The sequence below is a fragment of the Rhododendron vialii genome, chromosome 8a (assembly GCF_030253575.1).
Source record: "Rhododendron vialii isolate Sample 1 chromosome 8a, ASM3025357v1".
NCBI lineage: Eukaryota > Viridiplantae > Streptophyta > Magnoliopsida > Ericales > Ericaceae > Rhododendron > Rhododendron vialii.
The window spans coordinates 3,692,018-3,712,281 of NC_080564.1; the positions used below are offsets into that span (position 1 = coordinate 3,692,018).

The 20,264-nt window shown below is 41.1% G+C and overlaps 4 protein-coding genes across 8 annotated transcripts; 2 read left to right on the forward strand and 2 right to left on the reverse strand.

Annotated features, from left to right (window-relative positions):
• Positions 1-473: 473 nt before the first annotated feature.
• On the reverse strand, positions 474-4,362 carry LOC131298391 (probable LRR receptor-like serine/threonine-protein kinase At4g36180). Its single transcript, XM_058323826.1, has one exon. The coding sequence runs from the start codon at positions 4,103-4,105 to the stop codon at positions 680-682; it is 3,426 nt and encodes a 1,141-aa protein (XP_058179809.1). The 5' UTR covers positions 4,106-4,362; the 3' UTR covers positions 474-679.
• Positions 4,363-7,906: 3,544 nt separating this feature from the next.
• LOC131298395 (glyoxylase I 4-like) lies at positions 7,907-9,523 on the forward strand. The gene is made up of 3 exons (XM_058323833.1): positions 7,907-8,221; positions 8,747-8,861; positions 8,940-9,523. Exons 1-3 carry the CDS (start codon positions 8,064-8,066, stop codon positions 9,234-9,236), a joined length of 570 nt encoding a protein of 189 aa, XP_058179816.1. The 5' UTR covers positions 7,907-8,063; the 3' UTR covers positions 9,237-9,523.
• On the reverse strand, positions 8,484-13,763 carry LOC131298392 (pentatricopeptide repeat-containing protein At2g01390). 5 transcript variants are annotated; one of them, XR_009190501.1, is made up of 4 exons: positions 13,644-13,763; positions 12,502-13,381; positions 9,834-10,970; positions 8,484-9,115 (listed from the first exon to the last, which is right to left on the reverse strand). XR_009190501.1 is itself a non-coding variant. In XM_058323828.1 (4 exons), exons 2-3 carry the CDS (start codon positions 13,307-13,309, stop codon positions 9,961-9,963), a joined length of 1,818 nt encoding a protein of 605 aa, XP_058179811.1. In that variant the 5' UTR covers positions 13,310-13,381; positions 13,644-13,757; the 3' UTR covers positions 8,484-9,115; positions 9,922-9,960. The 5 variants fall into 5 exon arrangements, 2 of the variants coding, with proteins under 2 accessions (XP_058179811.1, XP_058179810.1); XR_009190502.1 differs by having other exon boundaries at positions 12,502-13,430; positions 13,644-13,720; XM_058323828.1 differs by having other exon boundaries at positions 9,922-10,970; positions 13,644-13,757.
• A 3,384-nt stretch (positions 13,764-17,147) lies between these two features.
• LOC131298394 (probable pectinesterase 53) lies at positions 17,148-20,264 on the forward strand. Its single transcript, XM_058323832.1, has 4 exons — positions 17,148-17,664; positions 18,043-18,232; positions 19,196-19,638; positions 19,777-20,264. Exons 1-4 carry the CDS (start codon positions 17,333-17,335, stop codon positions 19,925-19,927), a joined length of 1,116 nt encoding a protein of 371 aa, XP_058179815.1. The 5' UTR covers positions 17,148-17,332; the 3' UTR covers positions 19,928-20,264.

Below are 20,264 nucleotides of genomic sequence, written 5' to 3' on the forward strand. Positions count from 1 at the left end.
ATTTCCTATCTCTACCAATTACTACGAGTAGTGCTACATGTACCGACCTCCCCGGTACCGAAATCGTACCGCCGGCCGCCGGTGGGCCGTCTCCGGCCACCGGACGGCCGATCCGAGCCGTCCAAAAATTTTAAAAAAAAAAAACGAGGGGGCCTACGCGAGAATCAACGGCATCCGAGGTGTGTAAGGTTCTTGATCCGAGCACCCTTTTTTCGTGTATATATGTATATTCGCGGGAATATACATATATACACGAAAAAAGGGTGCTCGGATCAAGCACCTTACACACCTCGGATGCCGTTGATTCCCGTGTAGGCCCCCTCGTTTTTTTTTTTTAAAATTTTTGGACGGCTCGGATCGGCCGTCCGGTGGCCGGAGACGGCCCACCGGCGGCCGGCGGTACGATTTCGGTACCGGGAGGTCGGTACCAATATCATTTCTGAATTACTACTCCATCCAACTTGAGGGAAATATTTGACCAATTTTGACAAATTCAAATTGCAATGTGACAAATTTGATTGTACAAGGGTAAAATCAAACTTCTACTACAAAAAACTAAAGAAGGCCAAATCGCGAATTTCCGTTTGACAAAAAAAAAAGAAGAAGAGGCCAAATCGCCATTTACCCTAAAGAACAAGAAAAATGTCAAAACAATTTTCGTCACACTATCTGTGATCGATCACGCCGGAGAAGGTTGGGAGGTCGGATCCGCCGATGATGCCATATCAGGCCCGACACGGCAGCCTTCGAGCATGAACACAATATCAGACATCATCGGACGGTCGAGCGGGTCTGGCGCCGTGCACAGCAACCCCACTTTCACACCCAACAAAAACTCCTCCCACTCTGATGACTCTGGATCAAGCTCAAGCAAACCCGGTTCGAGCAATTCCGAAATCTGACCCCTTTGCAATTGCTTCTTCACCCATTTCACTATATCCTCATCTTGTGTAAACATCACTGGCCTTTTCCCCGTTAGTAGCTCAAGCAACACAATCCCAAAACCGTAAACATCCGATTCTTTGGAAGCTACCCCTGTTAAAGGTACTTCTGGGGCTGCATAACCCAGTGTTCCAACTGAGGCTGTTCTAGAAGAGGAGGGATCCGCGGGAGTCGAAATCACGAGCTTTTCCAGTCCGAAATCGGATAAATGGGCTTCGAAATCAGCATCGAATAGCACGTTTTGGGGTTTGAGGTCTCCATGGACCATTGAGGATGAGTGCAAGAAGGCCAATCCGCGGCTAATTCCTAGTGCGATCAGGTGGCGCATTGGCCAATTCAGGACGTGTCCGTCTTGGTGGGACGCTTCTTGAAGGAGGGTTGCTAAGTTTCCATTGGGCATGTAGTCGTAGACCAGGAGTCTAAGGTCCGGTGCGCCAGCGTAGTAACCGCGGAGAACGGTTAGGTTCCGGTGCTTTACTTTTCCGAGGAATTCCGCTTCTTTCCTGAACATGTTTTCGTCAAGGGATCCATCAGGGAGTCTACGAATTGAGAGGACCATTCCGTCGTGGTAACAAGCTTTGAAGATTAACCCATACCGGGTCCTGCTCAAAACGTTTTCCTCGTCGAATTGCCTAGTTGCTTCGATTGTTTCGGCTAAAGTGATCTTGTTATTGAACATAACAAGCTTTGGCACACCGTTTTCGCTGCTGGCGCGGCCCCCACTTGCTGCCGCGGAACTAGCCCTGGCCGGGCTCCGTTTCTTCTCTCCGGTCGATCCCTTCTTCAGCCTGCTGCGCCACCTCAGGAGTCCAAAAATGTAGCAGCAGCACAATGCCAGGAGGCCAACTCCACTGGCAATCAAAACAATTAGCAGAATTAGCTTCTTTCTCCTACTGGTTTTACCTCCCTTGCATTTCCTACCCAAGGGCCTTCCACATAAGTTCTGATTTCCGGCAAATGCTGAGGTATTGTTGAATCTAGAACCCAGTGGTGGCGGAATCTCACCCTCGAGGTTATTTTGGGAAACGTTGAAGTAGACCAAGTTGGAGAGGAGCGTAAGGTTTGCTGGAATCTTTCCACTCAAGTTATTAGCAGAGAGATCGAGTTTTGTGAGGTTTGACAGGTTGGACAACGAGCTTGGTATGTCACCGGAAAGATGATTTGAATCGAGTAAAAGAGAAGTTAGCGACAAGCATTTGGAAATTTCCTCCGGGATTTCTCCGGTTAGATTGTTGTTACCCAAATCAAGCTCTTTCAAATGGGAGAGACGCGAAAGATCAACCGGGATTTGGCCACTCAATGAATTCGAACGAAGACTCAAGACTTCAAGACTAGAACAATTTCCCAACTCCGGAGGAATTGAACCGGAGATGTGATTGTTAGACAAGGAGAAAACAACCAATGAATCAAGATAGCCAAACGTTGAAGGAATAGGACCAGAGAAATCATTGGAAGAGAGGTTCAAGTAACGCAAACCCAACGAACTGCTGAAACCCTCAGGAACAAGCCCAGATAACATGTTCTCCTGTAAAGCCATCACTTGTAGATTCGGCAAACCGGATAGTTCAAACGGTAAATCGCCCGAGAGGTTCTGTTTGCTCAAATCCAATGTGGTCAACTTGTAAAGATCTCCCAAACTCGCCGGTACACTCCCCGATAAACCATTACCACTCAAATTCAGAACGGTCAACTGTCTCAGATTCCCAACATCTACCAAAACCTCACCAGAAAACTTATTCCCACCGAGGCTCAACACGGTCAGATTACTCAGTGACATTATCTCCACCGGTAACTCTCCGGTCAAGTCATTATCACTTAGATTCAGAACCTCAAGCCCAGTGAGGTTCCCGAAACTCGAAGGAATCGAACCGGAGAACTGATTCCCGCCTAGTGACAATGTCTTCAGCCCTCTAAGCTCGCTAAAAAACACTGGGATTTCGCCCGAAAAACGATTTCCTTCAAAATCAACAACACTGAGAAGACTACAGTTCGTTAACTCAACCGGAATCGATCCGTTTAACGAATTATTCGCAAGTTTTACCTCCTCCAATCTCCGTAAATTCCCAATCCCACTGGGAATTAAACCGGAAAACAAATTTCCAGAAAGATCCAAATTTGTCAGCGTGGAAATATTCATAATCCAATTAGGAATCACTCCTTGTAACTGATTCTGCTGAACATCCAAGGCCTGTAGAACGCTAAAACACGTGGCGGTGTCGGGGGCAATTATGTCATTGAACGCATTAAAACCTAACTGAACGATCCGAATAGACGGAGGATAAACGGAGACGTTACAGAACAACGAAGAAGGAATTGACTGAGAGAGATTGTTGTTAGAGAGAGAAACTACTTGGAGATTCGGAAGCGCGCCGATCGCCGCCGGTAAAACTCCGGCGAGGTTGTTACCGTCGGCGGACAAGTGAACTAGAGACGAACAGTTCCCGAGCGCCGACGGTAACGGCCCGTCCAATAGGTTGTGATCCAGCCAGAGGTACTGTAGCTTCTGGAGCTCACCAAAACCTGCCGGAATCTCGCCGGAGAACTCGTTGTACGAGAGATTTATGAGCTCGAGATTTGAAAAACTCGATAAATTGCTAGGTATTTGACGAGAAAACGCGTTTGACGAGAAATCGACGAAACGGAGAGAGTCAGGGAGGTTCACGGGGATGTCGCCGGAGAAATGGTTTCCGGCGAGGTTGAGGATTTGGAGGCCGGTGAGGTTCCCGATCGCCGGCGGGATATGGCCGGAGAATGAGTTGTACTGGAGGAAAATGGAGTGTAGGAGAGTGCATTGGGAGAGGGAGGCAGGGATGGTACCGTTGAAGAAGTTGGAGCGGAGGCTTAACTTGCGCAGCGTGCGCAGGTTAGCGATTTGGTAGGAGATTGGGCCGGAGAGCTGGAGTTTAGGGAGGCGGAGCTCGGTGACGGTGCCGTTGGAGCAAACGACGCCATGCCAGTCGCAGGGGGCGGAGGGGGTGGTGGAGGACCAGCCGGAAAGGGCGCCGAGGGGGTCATGGAGAGAGAGTTTGAAGGAGGTTAGGGCGTCGATTTCTGTTAGGGTTAGGTTCTCGGCGGCGGCGGCGGTGTAGGATAGCAGGGGGTGGAGGAGGAGGAGGAGGAGGAGGAAGAGCGCAGGAGGAGCCATGGAAGTTGGTGGTTGCATTTGCTAGGGGTGGAGGTTAAGTGGGTGAGCATTGGGAGCGTATGTTAGAAGTGGAAGAGTTTGAGAGTGTCGTTGAGAGAGGAGGAGTGGAGGAGGAGGACATATGTTGCGCAGCTGTGCGCATGCTTCCCAGACCCACACTCCCCCAAAACAAATACTAGTACTACTGGAGTACTCTCTCTCTCTCTCTCTCCTTGTTTTCTCTCTCTCTAGATTTTGTCTTCCCAAAAACTGTCTGGAGGAGCACTATTTTTTCCAAACAGGCAAATGGGGGTATGGGTTGTCACTTTTTAGCCTCCGTATATGATGGAGTTATATGATGTGGGTTATTTTAGGATATTGATGACCACACCCTTTTTTCGTTCGCACATTTTTTTTTTGTCTTTATTTATTAAATTTACTGTTTTGTCTTTTATTCAATACATTTGTTTACCCATGCAAGGGTAATGCAATAAATTTATGTGGATAAAAACAAAAAAAAAGTATAAATGACTAAAAAGAGAGTATGAAAATCAATTTTTTTTATGATGTGTGTTGAATAATTGATCTTTCATCTTTACCCTTGTTCGAAACTTTAGGCTGTGACACATTCATGGGTGACAGTCACATTGTAGGGTTTGGAATATATATATATATATATAGTCCAAGTTTTGAACCGGAAGACATTTCAAATTAAGGACCGAAGAAAATTCAGTTCCTAATTTATAAACATTTTTACTATTAAACAGTATCAATCATGAGAGTGAGTTTAGAAATGATAGTATATATTTACCTTAAACAAGATCATTCAGTTTCTAGAAAGAAACTACTATAAAGGATCCTTTCCATTTTTATTGTGCCATCTACTCCATTTTTTTTTAAGTAATGCAAAAAAAAAAATATATATTTGGTGGGATGTGAGATGAAGTCAACATAAATTGATTGGGATCATTTATTGGATAGAACCTTTATTTACTTAAAAATTAAAAATCGACCAGACATTTTGCATAGATGTGTTGGGTAGATTCGAAGGCCGAACCCTTTAGACGGATTGATACGCTTCAATTTGTGCTTCGTACTAGTTGGATTAACGATTAACGGAGTCTAGACAAATCATCTTCTTTTCCTTTTCTTGATTTGCTTTCTCCAATTATGCCTTAGTTCTTTTTCGTACTAAATCCCAACAGGATATGACTTTTGAACTCTTTTATGCTTTTGACATAAAAAGGTCAAATGGGAGGTGCAAATGAGTGGAAAAAACAAAAAAAGTAGGAACTCGGGTACGATAGTCATCCAGTGTGTGAATTCAATCACACCAATTCCATGATGCCAACAGTGACTCATGAATTTGGTAGCTTGGCTATAAATATGGGCATCTTGACATGATTTGGACTTTTGCAAAATTTATTGGTGGCAAAATATTGGTTTTTTGGGCGGGAAGTAAATTCAAGATGGTCAAAATTTAAGTATGATTTTCATAAAGTTTTGAGGATGTTGGCTTGAGAGAGAAGCCCCAAGGGTGGGTCGGGTTGGTGGGTAGGTTAGCTCTCCACATAATTAATTAGGATTCGATTTTTGAGATCAGGCCACAAGAACGTTATTTCGTGTGAATTTTCTAGTCTCAGCTTGGATAGTTCATTCTTTGATCAAACCGGGAATATTGAGATGCGCATAAACTGATCCGGACACCACAAACTTGAGAGAGAGAGAGAGAAAGAGAGAGAGGGGGGTTAAAAGGAATTTCACCATAAAGCATGTTGGCATGTTCAAGACCTTGATTGGGTGATGTGTTGGTCTCCTTTTTTCGAAATGAAACGAAACCACCGAAAGTCACCCCACAACTGTATCCATGATCCTTCAACAGAGAAGTTCATAGTTTATACTACTATTGCTGGAGCACGAGGAATGCTTCACTTAATAACTGTAATCCATGCCCACTACAGCTTACATTATTCATTTTTCCTTCACATGCCACAACCTGGTCAGTGGTCACATATCAATTCATAGATACGAATAAGTCTACCAAATTAGTAGTAATAAATCAAACTCAGCTCGTGTTCAACTGGTTAGAAGTTCTTTAGAACTTCAACTGGTCAAGGTCCTATGAGGTATCCACTACTCGAATTACCCTCCCAAAAGGAAAAAGATGTGTGAAGACGTCTATTGTTCCCAGAGGAGCGGATCAGATCGGATCGGTTGAAAGTTCTTCGGCCTCAACTTGTGTTGGCCTTAATTTCAATCTTGAACTTTCAGAACGAGGGGATAAGTTCGGATTAATTGTAGGATTCACTTCAGAACCGGACTTGATTGGTGTGACTTGGTTGTTTTAGTTGTTTTCATAAATGATGATTAGAAAAGGAATTGAACAGAAGTTCTGCTTGACTAGCAGATCTTACGGGATGGAGCACACTCTTTTATCGCATTGCATTTCCTAAGGCGGCCTTGCTGCACCCCTCGATCCATCGTACTGGAGCGATTTGAGGAGAGTACAAAAACAACCTACTATACAGCTGAATAAGCCTATCTTATTTACCAAACCATGTTACTCGAGCTTTGATTAACTCGGCCCAAGCTCGTTTGAGAGACTCCACTAGCAATCACAAGCAGCTTCAACATACTTGTACGTTTATTTTCGTTTTGAAACCAAATTTAGAATACCAGCCATTTGGCTTGGCTAGATCCAACTCGACTCGTTTCGACCGTCGATAACAAAGAAATTCTAGACATAACCATACTGTCTACATAAATTTTCAAATGAGAATGATGCATTCAAATAACTAAAATGGAAGCATGAAGGATTTGGTTTCGAGTTGACCTCCAAATGCAGGCAGGCTGCAATTAAATCACAATACTTCTGCAGAGGTTTCTGGTAACCCTCAAAGTTGTTCTTGTAATGAAATCCTCATGCTTGCTTATTTTGGACCTAGACATCCAAACTGGTTATGGGCCCATCGGCCATGGCCAGGCAGGACAAGCCAAACCTGCTTGCCACTGCAAGAAGCCCATGCTTGCTTATTTTGGACCTAGACATCCAAAACTGGTTATGGGCCCATGGGCCATGGCCGGGCAGGACAAGCCCAACCTGCTTACTACAGCAAGAAGCCCATGTACAAGCCCACATCTTTTAAGTTTTCATAGCAAACCAAGTGGACAAGAAGGCCAGGGGAATCAAATACTCCAGTTTTTTAGGAGTGTTTTGATAATATAGATTCACATGAGGAAGGAAACATCAAAGAAGTTTCTCAAGTGTCTGTTACCTTGTTGCCATTTCCATTTTTCAAAACACCCCTTCTCCGTAGATACTAAAGTACAAACGAAATCTTATCACAAACCAGTGGAAACTTTAAGGTTACCGCAGTTGGGGCCAAGACAAGGGGTATCCCACCGAATCCCAATCGCAGTTTTCAAGAAATAGTGTCTCCATGTTAGATAATGGACGTTCATTTTCAGCCTACAATGGGCTTTGTATTGGCGTCAAGTCAACAAAAATCACAGCAAAGATTACTTGACGCAATCAAAGATTCGACCCTGTTCGTTTATGCTTACTTCTCATCTTTACCTCTAATTTCAATCAGTCCACTATACCAATAGGGAGCCATGATGCAATACAGCTTTGACGGAGAAAACGAAACAGTTTTTTTGTAAGGAATCTATGAGTAGAGGTAGGGGCTGTAACACTATCATATTGAGCAATAAACTCTACAAAATGAACCCACCTCTCTCTCTCAAATGTACTATCTGTCAATTGTACCGTTTGTCCTATAGAAGGGAGAATTTTCCAGGAAAGTTCCTGAGTCCTAAAGGGCAGTTGCTTGTAAATTGGGCTGAAAGCACGAGCATAAAATGGAAATCCCTCTTATAAATGCAACACAATACTAATCCATGAACAAAGAAAGGTAGAGAAACAAGATCGCAAGCGAGGAGAGAGTACTAGAGAAAAGGAAAGGCAACATATAATCTTTGGGAAAGAGGAAGAGAAATGGTGATAGAGGAAGTCCACGAGGCACTGCCTCTTCTCTCATTGAACCATGTCTCCCTTTTGGTAAGGTCGGTGTGGACTTCTGTGCAGTTCTACGAGGACGTCCTGGGGTTTGGTCTCATCAAACGCCCCTCTTCTTTCAATTTCCATGGAGCTTGGTCATTTCTCTCTCCTTCTCTCTTCCTCTCTCCCACTAGCACACACCTATTACCAGAGTATCATGTTTCCAAACAATGCCTCTTTTTTTTTAATCCGCTCCAAACATGCATTTCAAAACATAATTTGCTGTGTTGTTGGGCGATATAAAGCGAAGCAGAAATGTCTTCCTATCCATGTCAACATTTTCTTTAGAAGAAAAAAAATCAATGAATAAAGTAAAAACCTTGAGAGAATGGAGCTTTTGCAAGACAATGTGTTAAATTAAAAATTTAAAATGATCATAAAGGGTTCTTAATGTTTTTTCATCAATTATTTTGGAAACTGATTTTGTGTCTCATTGTACATTTATCGGCCCAAAGAACTACATTCTAACATTGTAATCCCTAGAACCCTACCCCCTATCATATCACAGTTGACAACGTATCGCACACCACCGTTCCTATATCCCGAGAATCCTGACTTCTAACAAAGTGCACATTTCACATATCAAACTACATGTAAATAATTATCTGATACTTTTCCAGGTTGTTCAACTATGGAATTGGGATCCACTTACTTGAGAATGAGTCCATTGATGAGTATGATGCCATTAACGAACCACGACCTATCAATCCAAAGGATAATCACATCTCCTTTCAAGTAAGAAATAGACGATCTTCTTCTTCCTCTTCTTCAGAATTGATGTCTTATTTTCTTTTTCTTTTTGTCTTGTAACAGTGCACAGATGTTGGACTTGTCAAGAGAAGGTTGGAAGCCATGGGAATGAGATACACCACAGCCGTGGTGGAGGAGGAAGGGATCCAGGTGGATCAGGTGTTCTTCCATGATCCAGATGGCTACATGATCGAAATCTGCAACTGTGATAACCTTCCAGTCCTTCCTATCTCTTCTTCCTGCCCATTGAAGCCCAGTAATGGAAATTATTACAAGAAGATGGCAGAAAGTAAATGTGAACTGATGGAGATTGTTATGATGAAGAGCCTGAGCAGGGACATGATGAACTTTTCGTTCTAATTTACGTTGTGAGAGATTAATCTCTTCTACATATATTGTTCTTATGCTCCATAGAGGAATAACTATGGATGGAAGATTGTTATTTTCTATTTTTTTGTTGTTCCTGTATTTTAATAAATTTGCTATTTTCCATATATTGTTCGTATGCTCCATAGAGGAATAACTATGGATGGAAGATTGTTATTTTCTATTTTTTTGTTGTTCCTGTATTTTTTTGTTGTTGTTCCTGTATTTCAATAAATTTTCTATTGTTTTGTTGTTCCTTGTATTTCAATTACAAGGATGTATGTGTGGTTGTATTTAGATATTTTAACTGGTGTGCTGTGTGCGCCATAAAATTTTCAGGAACCAAATTCCCATTTATTAACCACAAAAACTGAAACAGTTAACACACACACACACACACACAGTAAACATCAAAATTGTTGTTGGAAGAGGTTGAACAACCCAAAAATGATGCAGTTTTTATGGGAATTTGGACATCGAAAACAGTGTTACATAACTTCAAAAGGGGGCACACCAAATGTGATTTCCAATTTCCCACTATATATCAGTATATACGCATAAACATATAGACATAGAACCATATCTACACACCTATAGGTATAGATGATAAATACCCAGAACTGCAATATCACCCTCCAGAGCTTATGCATGGAAGAATCCCAATATTGCTGCTACATACCTATTTGACTAAGAATACAGAGGATGATAATCTCATAAATCAAGACACAGCATCCCCAGCAAACAGGCGATTACAAATCATTTCCTCCAAAGGAACCATGCCTGGACCATTGCCATCAGCATGCACATTCTTCTTCTTCTCCTTCCTGAATTGTTCTAATTCCTGAACTCTGCCACTTTTCTCAAGACCTGCTAATAGCACATTGTATGTACCCAGTGCAACATCAATCCCTTTGCTCCTCATAACCGTGAACACTTCAAGTCCTTTATTAGCCTTCCCTGAGGAAAAGTATGCAACGATTAAAGCAGTGTAAGTGGCTGTATTCTTCTGGTCATCAAGCAATAGATCAAATATCTTTGCACAAGAAGCAGGCTTTCTGGCACAACCAAGCCTATAAATTAACAGTGATCCCAAATATGTTCCTAGAGAAATTCCAGCCCTATTCATTTCCTCAACAACGTCCACAACCTTTGGAAATGAATTTGTTCTGATGAAGACACCCAGTAAGGCAAGATATGCAGGTCTCCCAATCCTTAGACCCATTTTCACACTGTATTCAAATGCCAATAAAGCACCGTTGGGCCGGGAATGATCACTGTTCAATTCAATGATGGATGAGATGATCCTATGGTCCAACTGAGTATTCTTATCCATCATGCCGGCAAGCAAGCAGTCAATGGCAACAAAATTTTGCCTTCTCAACAAATATAATACAAGTCCTTCATCTATAGTGGAGTTAATATTAGTTGTAATTGCATTGCAGTCTTCTGTCTTTTCCTTGTTGTCACATTGGATTTGAAAATGCGGATTAACTTGTCGTAGGAGAGCATCACTCTCCTCTGCCATTTTCAAAGTTTCAAGAGCTTCCATATAAACAGGATAACGGAGGACAAGGGAGTTTTCTTTCATATACCGAAGAATATGAGTAATTGGCCATGTTTCGCTTGTCTTGCAAAATTTCTGAACCAGAATATTGCATGTAGCTTTATCAGGTTGAACCCCAGCTTCCTGCATTTTGTTGAAAATCTCTATAACTTCTCCGTATTTTCCTGATTCATTGAAAAAGAGCTGATAATTTAGCTATACAACCTAACAAATCCAATCACAGCAGCAGAGTGCAGTGGAGTTCAGATAGCGTTGTGCCTGTCAGCGTAATGAAAATTATGTTCTTTTCTAAATAAATAAGAAAAGAAGAAACATACAGGTAGAATCAGGGCATCTGAAAATGTAAGTTCGAGGTGACATGAGGGACGCTGTACATTGCTTAACTTTGACACTTGAAGATGTTATACATACATATCTTGTACATCTGAAGAGGATGGTTCAACCCAGGAATATTCTGGTCTGGTTTAGCAAGAATTTTCCTAGTTGGAACTTTATGGAGTTGCTTAGCAGCTGGGGCCAGACTATCAAGCCTGAGGAAGTTCCCTTGGTATCCAATTGCGGTGAAAATTGGTAGTCTTAAAACAACTACCCACGGTCAGCGACATTAAACTTTTGGGCCACTCAACTCAGTCAGAGATGAATTACAAACTTACAACCAGAAAGAGTGTATTTTCCCTTTCTCATGTTTATTTGGCGCCCTTTACTAGACACAAAATCACTCCTTCCTATCTACTCATTTGTCCGTTTCAATTACACGTTACCAAAATATCGTAAACACGTCTGCTTTCCCTGGGGAAGGCAGGCCCCGACCAAATATGAGATCAACACATATCTTCTATCTAAATTTTTCATATCTTGCACAAATGAGTTTATTTTTAGTTTTCTTTTCCCTCACTCCTTTGGTTGCTACCATACATCTCCATGGAATGAAATGTTTTAAGCGTATATGGACACAAGTCCTTTCTTTCATACCCCTTACTACAAACGACAACAAATTCAAATGTTTGCATCATGTTAAATCGAATTTGTCTAATGTATGATTGGGTATAAATTATCAATGTATTGCAATGACATAAGAAGGCCACAAGATTCTAAAATAAGAAGCAAATAATAAGGTGATACTGGACTGGAAGCATCAAGCAACAGACTTATACCACAATAATCTATTCACCTAACTGGAATTGGGCGATAAAAAGGACAAATGCAACAAAAGGTATTCAAAAGTTCTGAAGTCAGTTATGTCTACTTTGACCTTCTCCCCATTCAGAATGGGAGAAAGGTTTCTCAAGAGCCAAAATGGTAGACAATTGAATTTCACAATTCAGGAATTAATAAATGAACTACAACTACGAGAAAACCAATTGAACAAGATTGATTATAGATCCCGAAAGGAACAGAAGTTAAACTATATAAAGAGGAAGAATGGGAAGATGGTAAGTCAGATTGGAGCACCTCGAGTATTTGTGTTGATGACCACTGGTCTAAATCATATGTTCCCTAAGATGACTATAGGACAAGACAAAGCTTAATTAAAAAGAAGACTAAAACATCCTTGATGAGGAATGCATGGTTCAAAAAGAGAAAGTGGACAAACTTAACTAGATAGTGGTAATCTAGACATATCATGATATCAAATGACACCAATCAAAAAATTGGAGAGGAAAGAGTCATATAATATCAAAGGCTTGCTCTCACCAGAACCAGCAAGATGCTCCATTAACACTGTGTATGTGTAGCAATTCGGAGAACAACCAGATTGCAGCATCTCTTTGTAGACATCAGCAGCATCCTTCACTCTGTTGTGATCAAATAAAACCTTCATATAAGCAGTAAAAGAAACAACTGTTGGATGACAATGGCTAGTCTTCATATCCTCCCACACCTTGATTGCTCCATCGACATCCCCATCTTTTGAAAGCCAGTGCATAAGTGAAGTACAAGTCACAGCATCAATCTTGATCCCCTTCTCTTGCATCTGTTGAAAGACATAACGCATCGATGAAATCCTCCCAGCTTCTCCAAAAATATCCAGCATTGTTGTGTATGTAAACTGGTCGTGCTTAAAACCTTTTAGCCCAGAGGCCCAATTGAAAAACAACCAGGCCTTTTCTAAGGGCGGATGGGTTTTGAGAACTTGATTGACCGTATAAGAATCCCATCTTACAGAGAGGTCCTTTAGTTGTTCCTGAGCGGAATCCCATGATGAAGACCTTAAAATGTTCGATATGTTTCTAATAGTATGCCTCGCATAAACCTTCTGATCCAAAGCTCCTTTATCAGCTGATTTAAGAGGTTTCTTCATCTGTTTGTTAACGTGACGTACGGGTCTCTTTTGTTTGAATTGGTAAAGCGAATGTACCCATTTAATTGAACTTTTCTTCCAATGATCGTTGTGGGCACAAAAACGCGGTTTGTAATATCTGAGAAATAGACGAGCACCATCGAAAAAGAACATAAAGAATCCCCAAATCTCTTCCAAGGAAATTTTATCCGTGTTAGACATTCACCAAAAGGGCATATCAACAGAAGCAGCACCATACAGCAACATTTCAGGACTCTAACTTGCACGACATACCTGTAAGAATCACTTCTACTCGTCACCAAGAATTCGAATGATACGCCATCTGAATTTTTTTTTTTCTTAGAAGACAACAGGAAAAGGGCTTTCTTTGAGAAAGACATATCGCAAATACAAATAAAACAACTGATTACAAAAAATAAGATGTTCGGGAAACTGAACAAATTCTATGTTCAAGAACCTACAGAATTTCAAATTAGAAAGGAACAAATGCCGAGTAACTGGGAACACAGAGAGAGAGAGAGAGAGAGATACATACCTAGTGTGAGGAGAGAGATGACAGTAGCTGCGAACAGAGAGAGAGAGAGAGAGACGAGTTGCAGGGACGATTTGCCAAGGGGCCGAAGCCTAGCGAGTAGAATGATTGGGCTTGGGCTTAGAGCAAGTATGTCAGATTAGGCAAAATTTGAGCCAAAATTGCAAGTCAACAGTGCACATTTTCCCTTTTTGTTATCCACATCATTTTTAATACTATACAAATACTATCTATTTTACTTATTCTTTATTACAATATTAATTTTTTCATTATCTTTTCCTTTTTCTTATTTTCCTTTTACTTTTTTTCTTCTTCCCCGTTCGAACAACACATCAGAGTACTAGAGCGGCATTGGTGTGCAGCCGCCGCCGAGATCAAATGTGGATGGTTACCTGTTGGGATTGAGAGAAAAACAAACCGTCGTCTCCTTGATTTTGATGGAAACCGTTTCCTTGATCTTGATTTTAATGGTTACCTCTTGAGATGGAGAGAGAGCCATTCCCAAACCGTTTCCTCTTGAACTTATTTTTGGGTTTTCAGAGCTTGAGGGGCAGATAACTTGTGGGTTTGTGTGTTCTTGTTAAATGAAGGGATGCACTTACCCTTTGATTTTGATGGAATGTTTCATCAGGGGAACATCAAAAACCGATGCCACTAGCATCGAGCCCTTTGAAAAACTCTAGATTGGGAGAGGGCTCACTGTTGCACGAGAGAGAGAGAATAATATTATATGTGTAGATGGTGAACAGTTCTTAGGTAAGTTTACCGAAGAACTGTAGCCGAATTCAGTCTAGCTAACCTCAAAAGAGGGTTTTGCTATCCTGCTGCAGTGTACATTTTGGGATTTTGCCTGGGTAAAATACCAAAAATGCTATTTTACCTGCTTTGGTGTACTTGCTCTTAAGCATTTGGGTAGATTACGGTGCCAGTGTAAGTCTTGTGTACTTATTATTCTTATTCAATTGGACTATTAACTTTTGGAAAATGCTAAAAGCCGACTGTCGTTAAGGTTTAAAAAATTATTGAAATTATATAAAAAGTGTATTAAAGGGTGTCACAGTGTATTGGCAAATGTTAAAAAGCGTATTACAGTATGTGTTTTAATGAGCTTATCAACAGTCCAGTGGGCTGTCAATAGAAGGACACTTATCTTTTTGCTTATAAGGATTTTCCCTTTTTCTACGGGCAAGGAATAGCCTAATGAAATCCAAACTAACCGGTGGCATGACACTGAATTTCATGACCAGCTAAAGTAAGATTATTCATTGGTAAGCCGTTCAAAAAAAAGATTATTCACTGGTTAGAGGGGTAGTGATAATATTTGTAAGGACCTATAGCGGCCAAAATGTTTTTTGTCCAAGGCTTTACTCTGCAGGATACTTTATAATTTATCAAAACTTGTGGGGTTGCGATCCCTCTCTAGTATCTACAACCTCCTCCTCCTCCTTTGTCCGCCCCGATACCAAGTGCGATCCCTCTCTAGTCTCTACACCCTCCTCCCCCTCTTTTGGCCGCCCTGATACCAAGTGAAAATAATCTAGACTTTTTTAGCTATACTAGTACACTATCCTGAACAGTTTTGTAGGAGCATTTTTCTAGACATCATGTAAGGGAAACAGTGGATTCCAAGACCCAAAATCCAAATAGCAAACGAGGAAGAATCCAATCCAATCATGAATTGGTGATACATCCAATGAATTTGATGATTTGTAAGTAGTATTAAGTAGGTTAAAAAATGAATTGGGTTTACCAAAAAACCTCCCAAAGGATAAGAAGCCAGGGTCAGCCAATCTTACAAAGAAACAAGCCAATGTCTTCATGCATGGTGCTATCACTTTCCACCGTTTTCTGCAGCAGCTAGCCCTCCCCCCCCACTCACGGATTATGTTGCATCATTTTCCCCCCCTTTTGTCATCACCTATCACGCCTACTCCACAAAACACACCACTTTCACTGAACCTACAATACCAACTAGTACTACTTAGTAAGCCATCAAGTATGGTGTCAATGGACTTGGGATTCTCTGTTCCTAAAACCTCTGTACCCGGTCCTACTGCACTCCAGTCGGGCGATACTATGTCGCAAACTCGAGCTATGTGTTTCGAGATTCTCCCGACATCATATGGTTGAAGGTTTAGCGAGTACATCTGGACAGCAATTTGGAGATAATGCAGGATCCTCTATTCTAAACTCGTTATCTCTTGTCTCAGTATGCTCTTTGGCGCACAATTATATCTCGTGTGTATCTTGAGGTGTACTGAGGAAGCGAGAATAGAATTTTTGATATAGAGAACTCTGGTGAACCCTGGATCTTTAATTGAGCCCCATTCATGAACCTCAACAAATTATCTTAATTCCTAAACAATAACAACCACTGCTCCCTATCTGTAGCATAAAAATGTATTGTCATTTTACTCCAAAACACATAGGAAGAAAGTTGAAAAGAGAAAAGTCAAAAGACATGCATGCAACCAATCCCAATTTGCTTCCATCTGCCTAACCATTCCTGTGAGCAAACATATGCTTCCACTATCAAAAATCCCCAATACCAAGTTCAAACACCAGATTTTCAAGTACTTTATGTTGACAATAAAAACCCTCTCACTTTTCTACAATGGTGATATATGCATATACACTAACTTTTCAAGTGTTGCTAAGATGCATGTATACATGTCAGATATTTAATTCGCACCCAATTTACCCCTGCCAGACCCCATTAATAGAGACTAAAATTCAGGCCCGGCTCTAGGGCAAGGCCCAAAAGAGTGCCACCTAGGGTCCCCAAATTTTTGGTTTAAAATAGGGCCCCACAGTAATGGGTGAGGTTTGAAACTTACGCTTCACTCCTCTCTTTTTTTTATTTTTTATGGTTAAATGGTTGAAAAATAGCTTTTATGAAATTCACGCTTTTGAGATTCGAACCTAGTCTAAAATGTACCTTGGGTGTTCGGATAAATAAGCCAAAGTGGCTTATTTTTTGTCCTTATTCAAATTTTTTTCGCATTTGTTAGTTTCTCGTCAATTGTTTGGGGATTATTGCTTCATCATGACGAGAGGAATCTAAAAAGTAAAAAATTTCGATCAAACCCTAATTTTTTTGAATAAAGACAAAAAATAAGCCAATTTTTTCGTCTTTATTTTAAAAAAATTGGATTTCGATCAAAAAAATTATACGTTTTAGATTCCTCTTGTAATGAGGATGCAATAATCTCCAAAAAATTGATGATAAGCCAAGTGATACGAAAAAAATTGAATAAAGACAAAAAATAAGCCACTTCGGCTTATTTGTCCAAACACCTTAGGCTCCATGGATCATGTATTTTCTACTCATGTAAATATTTATAGCTACACTTTATATGTCAAAATATAGAAATGATTGGTAAATCTCTAGTGGCGTCAAAGATTTTTTTGTTTGCTGTGAGATTCAAACCTGCGAGCTTGACAAAAGTTTATTTTTTTTCATCATGATGTATATGCATATAAAGTCCCACAGGCAGTAGAAAAGCAGAAACCACAGTTTGACAGAACATTGATGCAGCAACAAGAAGCTGCCAAATTCATCTGCAATTTTTCCCCTTCCCTCCGTTTCCGAACCAATCATTTTAACAGCTCTATCCTCTAACATTACCCCTTCCTCATCAGTTTCAGCACAGCTACTTCAAAGCATTCTATTTTGCAAAAAAACAACCACGATGTCCATGCCCATGGTGTTGATCACAACAACTTTGAAGCTGTTTTTGTTGATTTTGTTGGTTCAAAACACCAACTCTGTGTCCCACAAAAAGGGGTCTGAAAAAAGATTGGTGGTCATTCAAGAAGCCCATCAAAAGTGGGTGAAACACATGGGTTCCTTCAACCATTCTCTATCCCAGAGAGGCAATAACAAGTCCAAGCCTTGTTTAAGAATTAAGGTACATAAGAACCCCAAAAAGGGGAAATTTGTTTCAGTTCAGGAAGCCATAAATTCACTCCCGGTTGTCAATCTCTGCCGGGTGGTTATATCGGTTAGTAAAGGAATTTACAGGTACCAGTTGCAAACTTTTCACATTATGCCGAAAATTTCTTTGTTTTTTTTTTGTTTTTTGTTTTTTGTTTTTTCCAGTTAGATTATAGTTCTTGACATGTAGAAATGACGACTATTTTTCAAGAACTATATAATGGGGAAAAAAAAAAAAAGTGGTTTCTAGTTGGAGGTTTGTGTTTTAAGTATTAGGTAGGTAATTGAACCCCTCAAATCCTCTTCACCCAATTTTTTCTGTACCGGTGTTCCGGTACAGTTCCGATGTTCTAGCCTCCAATGGCCGGAAAAGCACTGGAACACCAGTACAGGCAAAATTGGGTTTGTTGATTTGAGCTCGTTAGTGAATTTTGGTTTCGGTTACATATTAAACGAACATTGCAGGGAGAAGGTTGATATTCCTGCGAGCATGGCGTATGTCACCCTGGAAGGAGAAGGGGCAGAAAAGACCATTATTGAGTGGGATGACACAGCAGACAGGAAAGGGAAGAATGGGAAGCCGTTGGGTACCTATGCATCTGCAACAGTAGCAGTTAACTCTCCTTACTTCATTGCCAAGAACATTGCCTTCAAGGTGAACCCAAAAAAACCACTGTATTATTTGATGTTGTTTTGGGTGGTTAATTTGGTGGCAATACTGGCAAGAAAGTCGCGTGTTAGAATCTCCCGTATGTTTCCGGGTATCAGAATCATACCCTTGAGCAGATGAGTTGGCAAAGCAGCCGGACTTTGCAGCTCTTTATCACGCGGACGCTAGGGCGAACCCGTTTGCAGTAGTAGTCTTGTGAATCACATGTTGTATGCGAAAGTCTTTGTTATGCTAGCGCCTTGTGAAACAGTAGAGACCTTTGTGTGACCGGTCCCTTTCAGGATCCACCGTGTGTTTGAAGTCCATTTATCCTTCCCAGAGTTACAAAGTACACAAACGTATGCACAAACATATGCACAATTTCGATTATATTTCAAAAAGACACTAGTTTTCGTCAAAGTATTGCTGATTAAACCGGCCTAGTTTTAGGTGGATCTCTTCTATATCTTCTTTCTCCAACCCTTCGATTTGCAAGTCGTCGGAATTTCCTCCGATTGCTGAACACACACACACACACACCATGATTCCTTACCAATTTCCTTCTCGTTATGCCCCTAGTAGGGTCAAGGTTAAACTATGACTCAACTCAGACATCTCATACCAAAAGGAGTGATGGCAGAGTCATACATTACACAGTGATGTTTGGATAACCAATGGGTATGTACTATTATGGTCACATGTTGAAGTACGATTGTCACGACTTGCAGTTTTTTGGATTATATCTAAAGAATTCACATTTAGAACTTTCAAAATCTGAATAATGTGATCTTGTGCTCACCTTGCAAATTTCCTGAATCCATCAAAAACAGTAATATGACCTTTACTAGGAAAGGAAAATATGGTGCTTGGAGGCTAATATGATGATTCAGAAACAGTAATATGACCTTTACTAGGAAAGGAAAATATGGTGCTTTGAGGCTAATATGATCCAGTAATGTCGCGTAACAGAATACAGCACCGCCGCCACCATCGGGGGCACTGGGAAAGCAAGCGGTGGCGCTACGCATCTCGGCCGACATGGCAGCATTTATAGGCTGCAAGTTTATTGGGGCACAAGACACTCTCTACGATCATACGGGCAGGCATTACTTCAAAAACTGTTACATTCAGGGCTCCGTGGATTTCATATTCGGCAACGGTCTTTCCCTGTACGAAGGCTGTCATTTGTATGCAAAAACCAACAGTTTTGGAGCCTTGACAGCCCAGAAGAGGGGGAGCTTTCTTGAGGAAACTGGGTTTTCGTTTGTTCGTTGCAAGGTTACTGGCTCAGGTGCCCTCTACTTGGGTAGGGCGTGGGGTTCTTTCTCTAGGGTGGTCTTTGCTTACACTTACATGGACAAGATAATCACTCCTAAAGGGTGGTGGAATTGGGGAGATAAGAACAGGGAAATGTATGTCCTCTCTCTCTCTCTCTCTCACACACACACACACACACTCACACACATATCTGATTTCTTTGAGGAGTTCAATAAAATTTATCTCCAGGGATGATTATGAGTAGTGATGAAGATTGTGCATTACCTTTGCAGGACTGTATTCTATGGGCAATTCAAGTGTTGGGGACCAGGGGCTGAATACGGAGGGAGGGTCACTTGGTCCAGGGAGCTCACTCGACAAGAGGCTGAACCATTTATCTCACTTGACTTCATTGATGGCCACAACTGGCTTCCTAATTTCTGAAATTCTGCGGTTTTCTCAGCCTAACCTTCAATACAGCAACTCCAATTGCGAAAATGATTCACTTATTTCCATCAGTGAACAAGTTTCACTCTAATTATTCTGAGTCTGAACAGCTCAGATTCACCTAAGAATCACAAAAAGTACCCAATGCAGCAGTTTAGTTACTTACGACGATCAATATTTGACTACTACGCGAAACCTCTTGTAATCTTTCCCTATGTTCTTCATTCGTCAGGTGCATGTAGTCAACATGATTAACCCTGCTAGCACAACAATGCGCACCTTAATTTGTACATGTCCATGTGTCAAAAAGATTGCGAGATAGTAATCCCCCAAA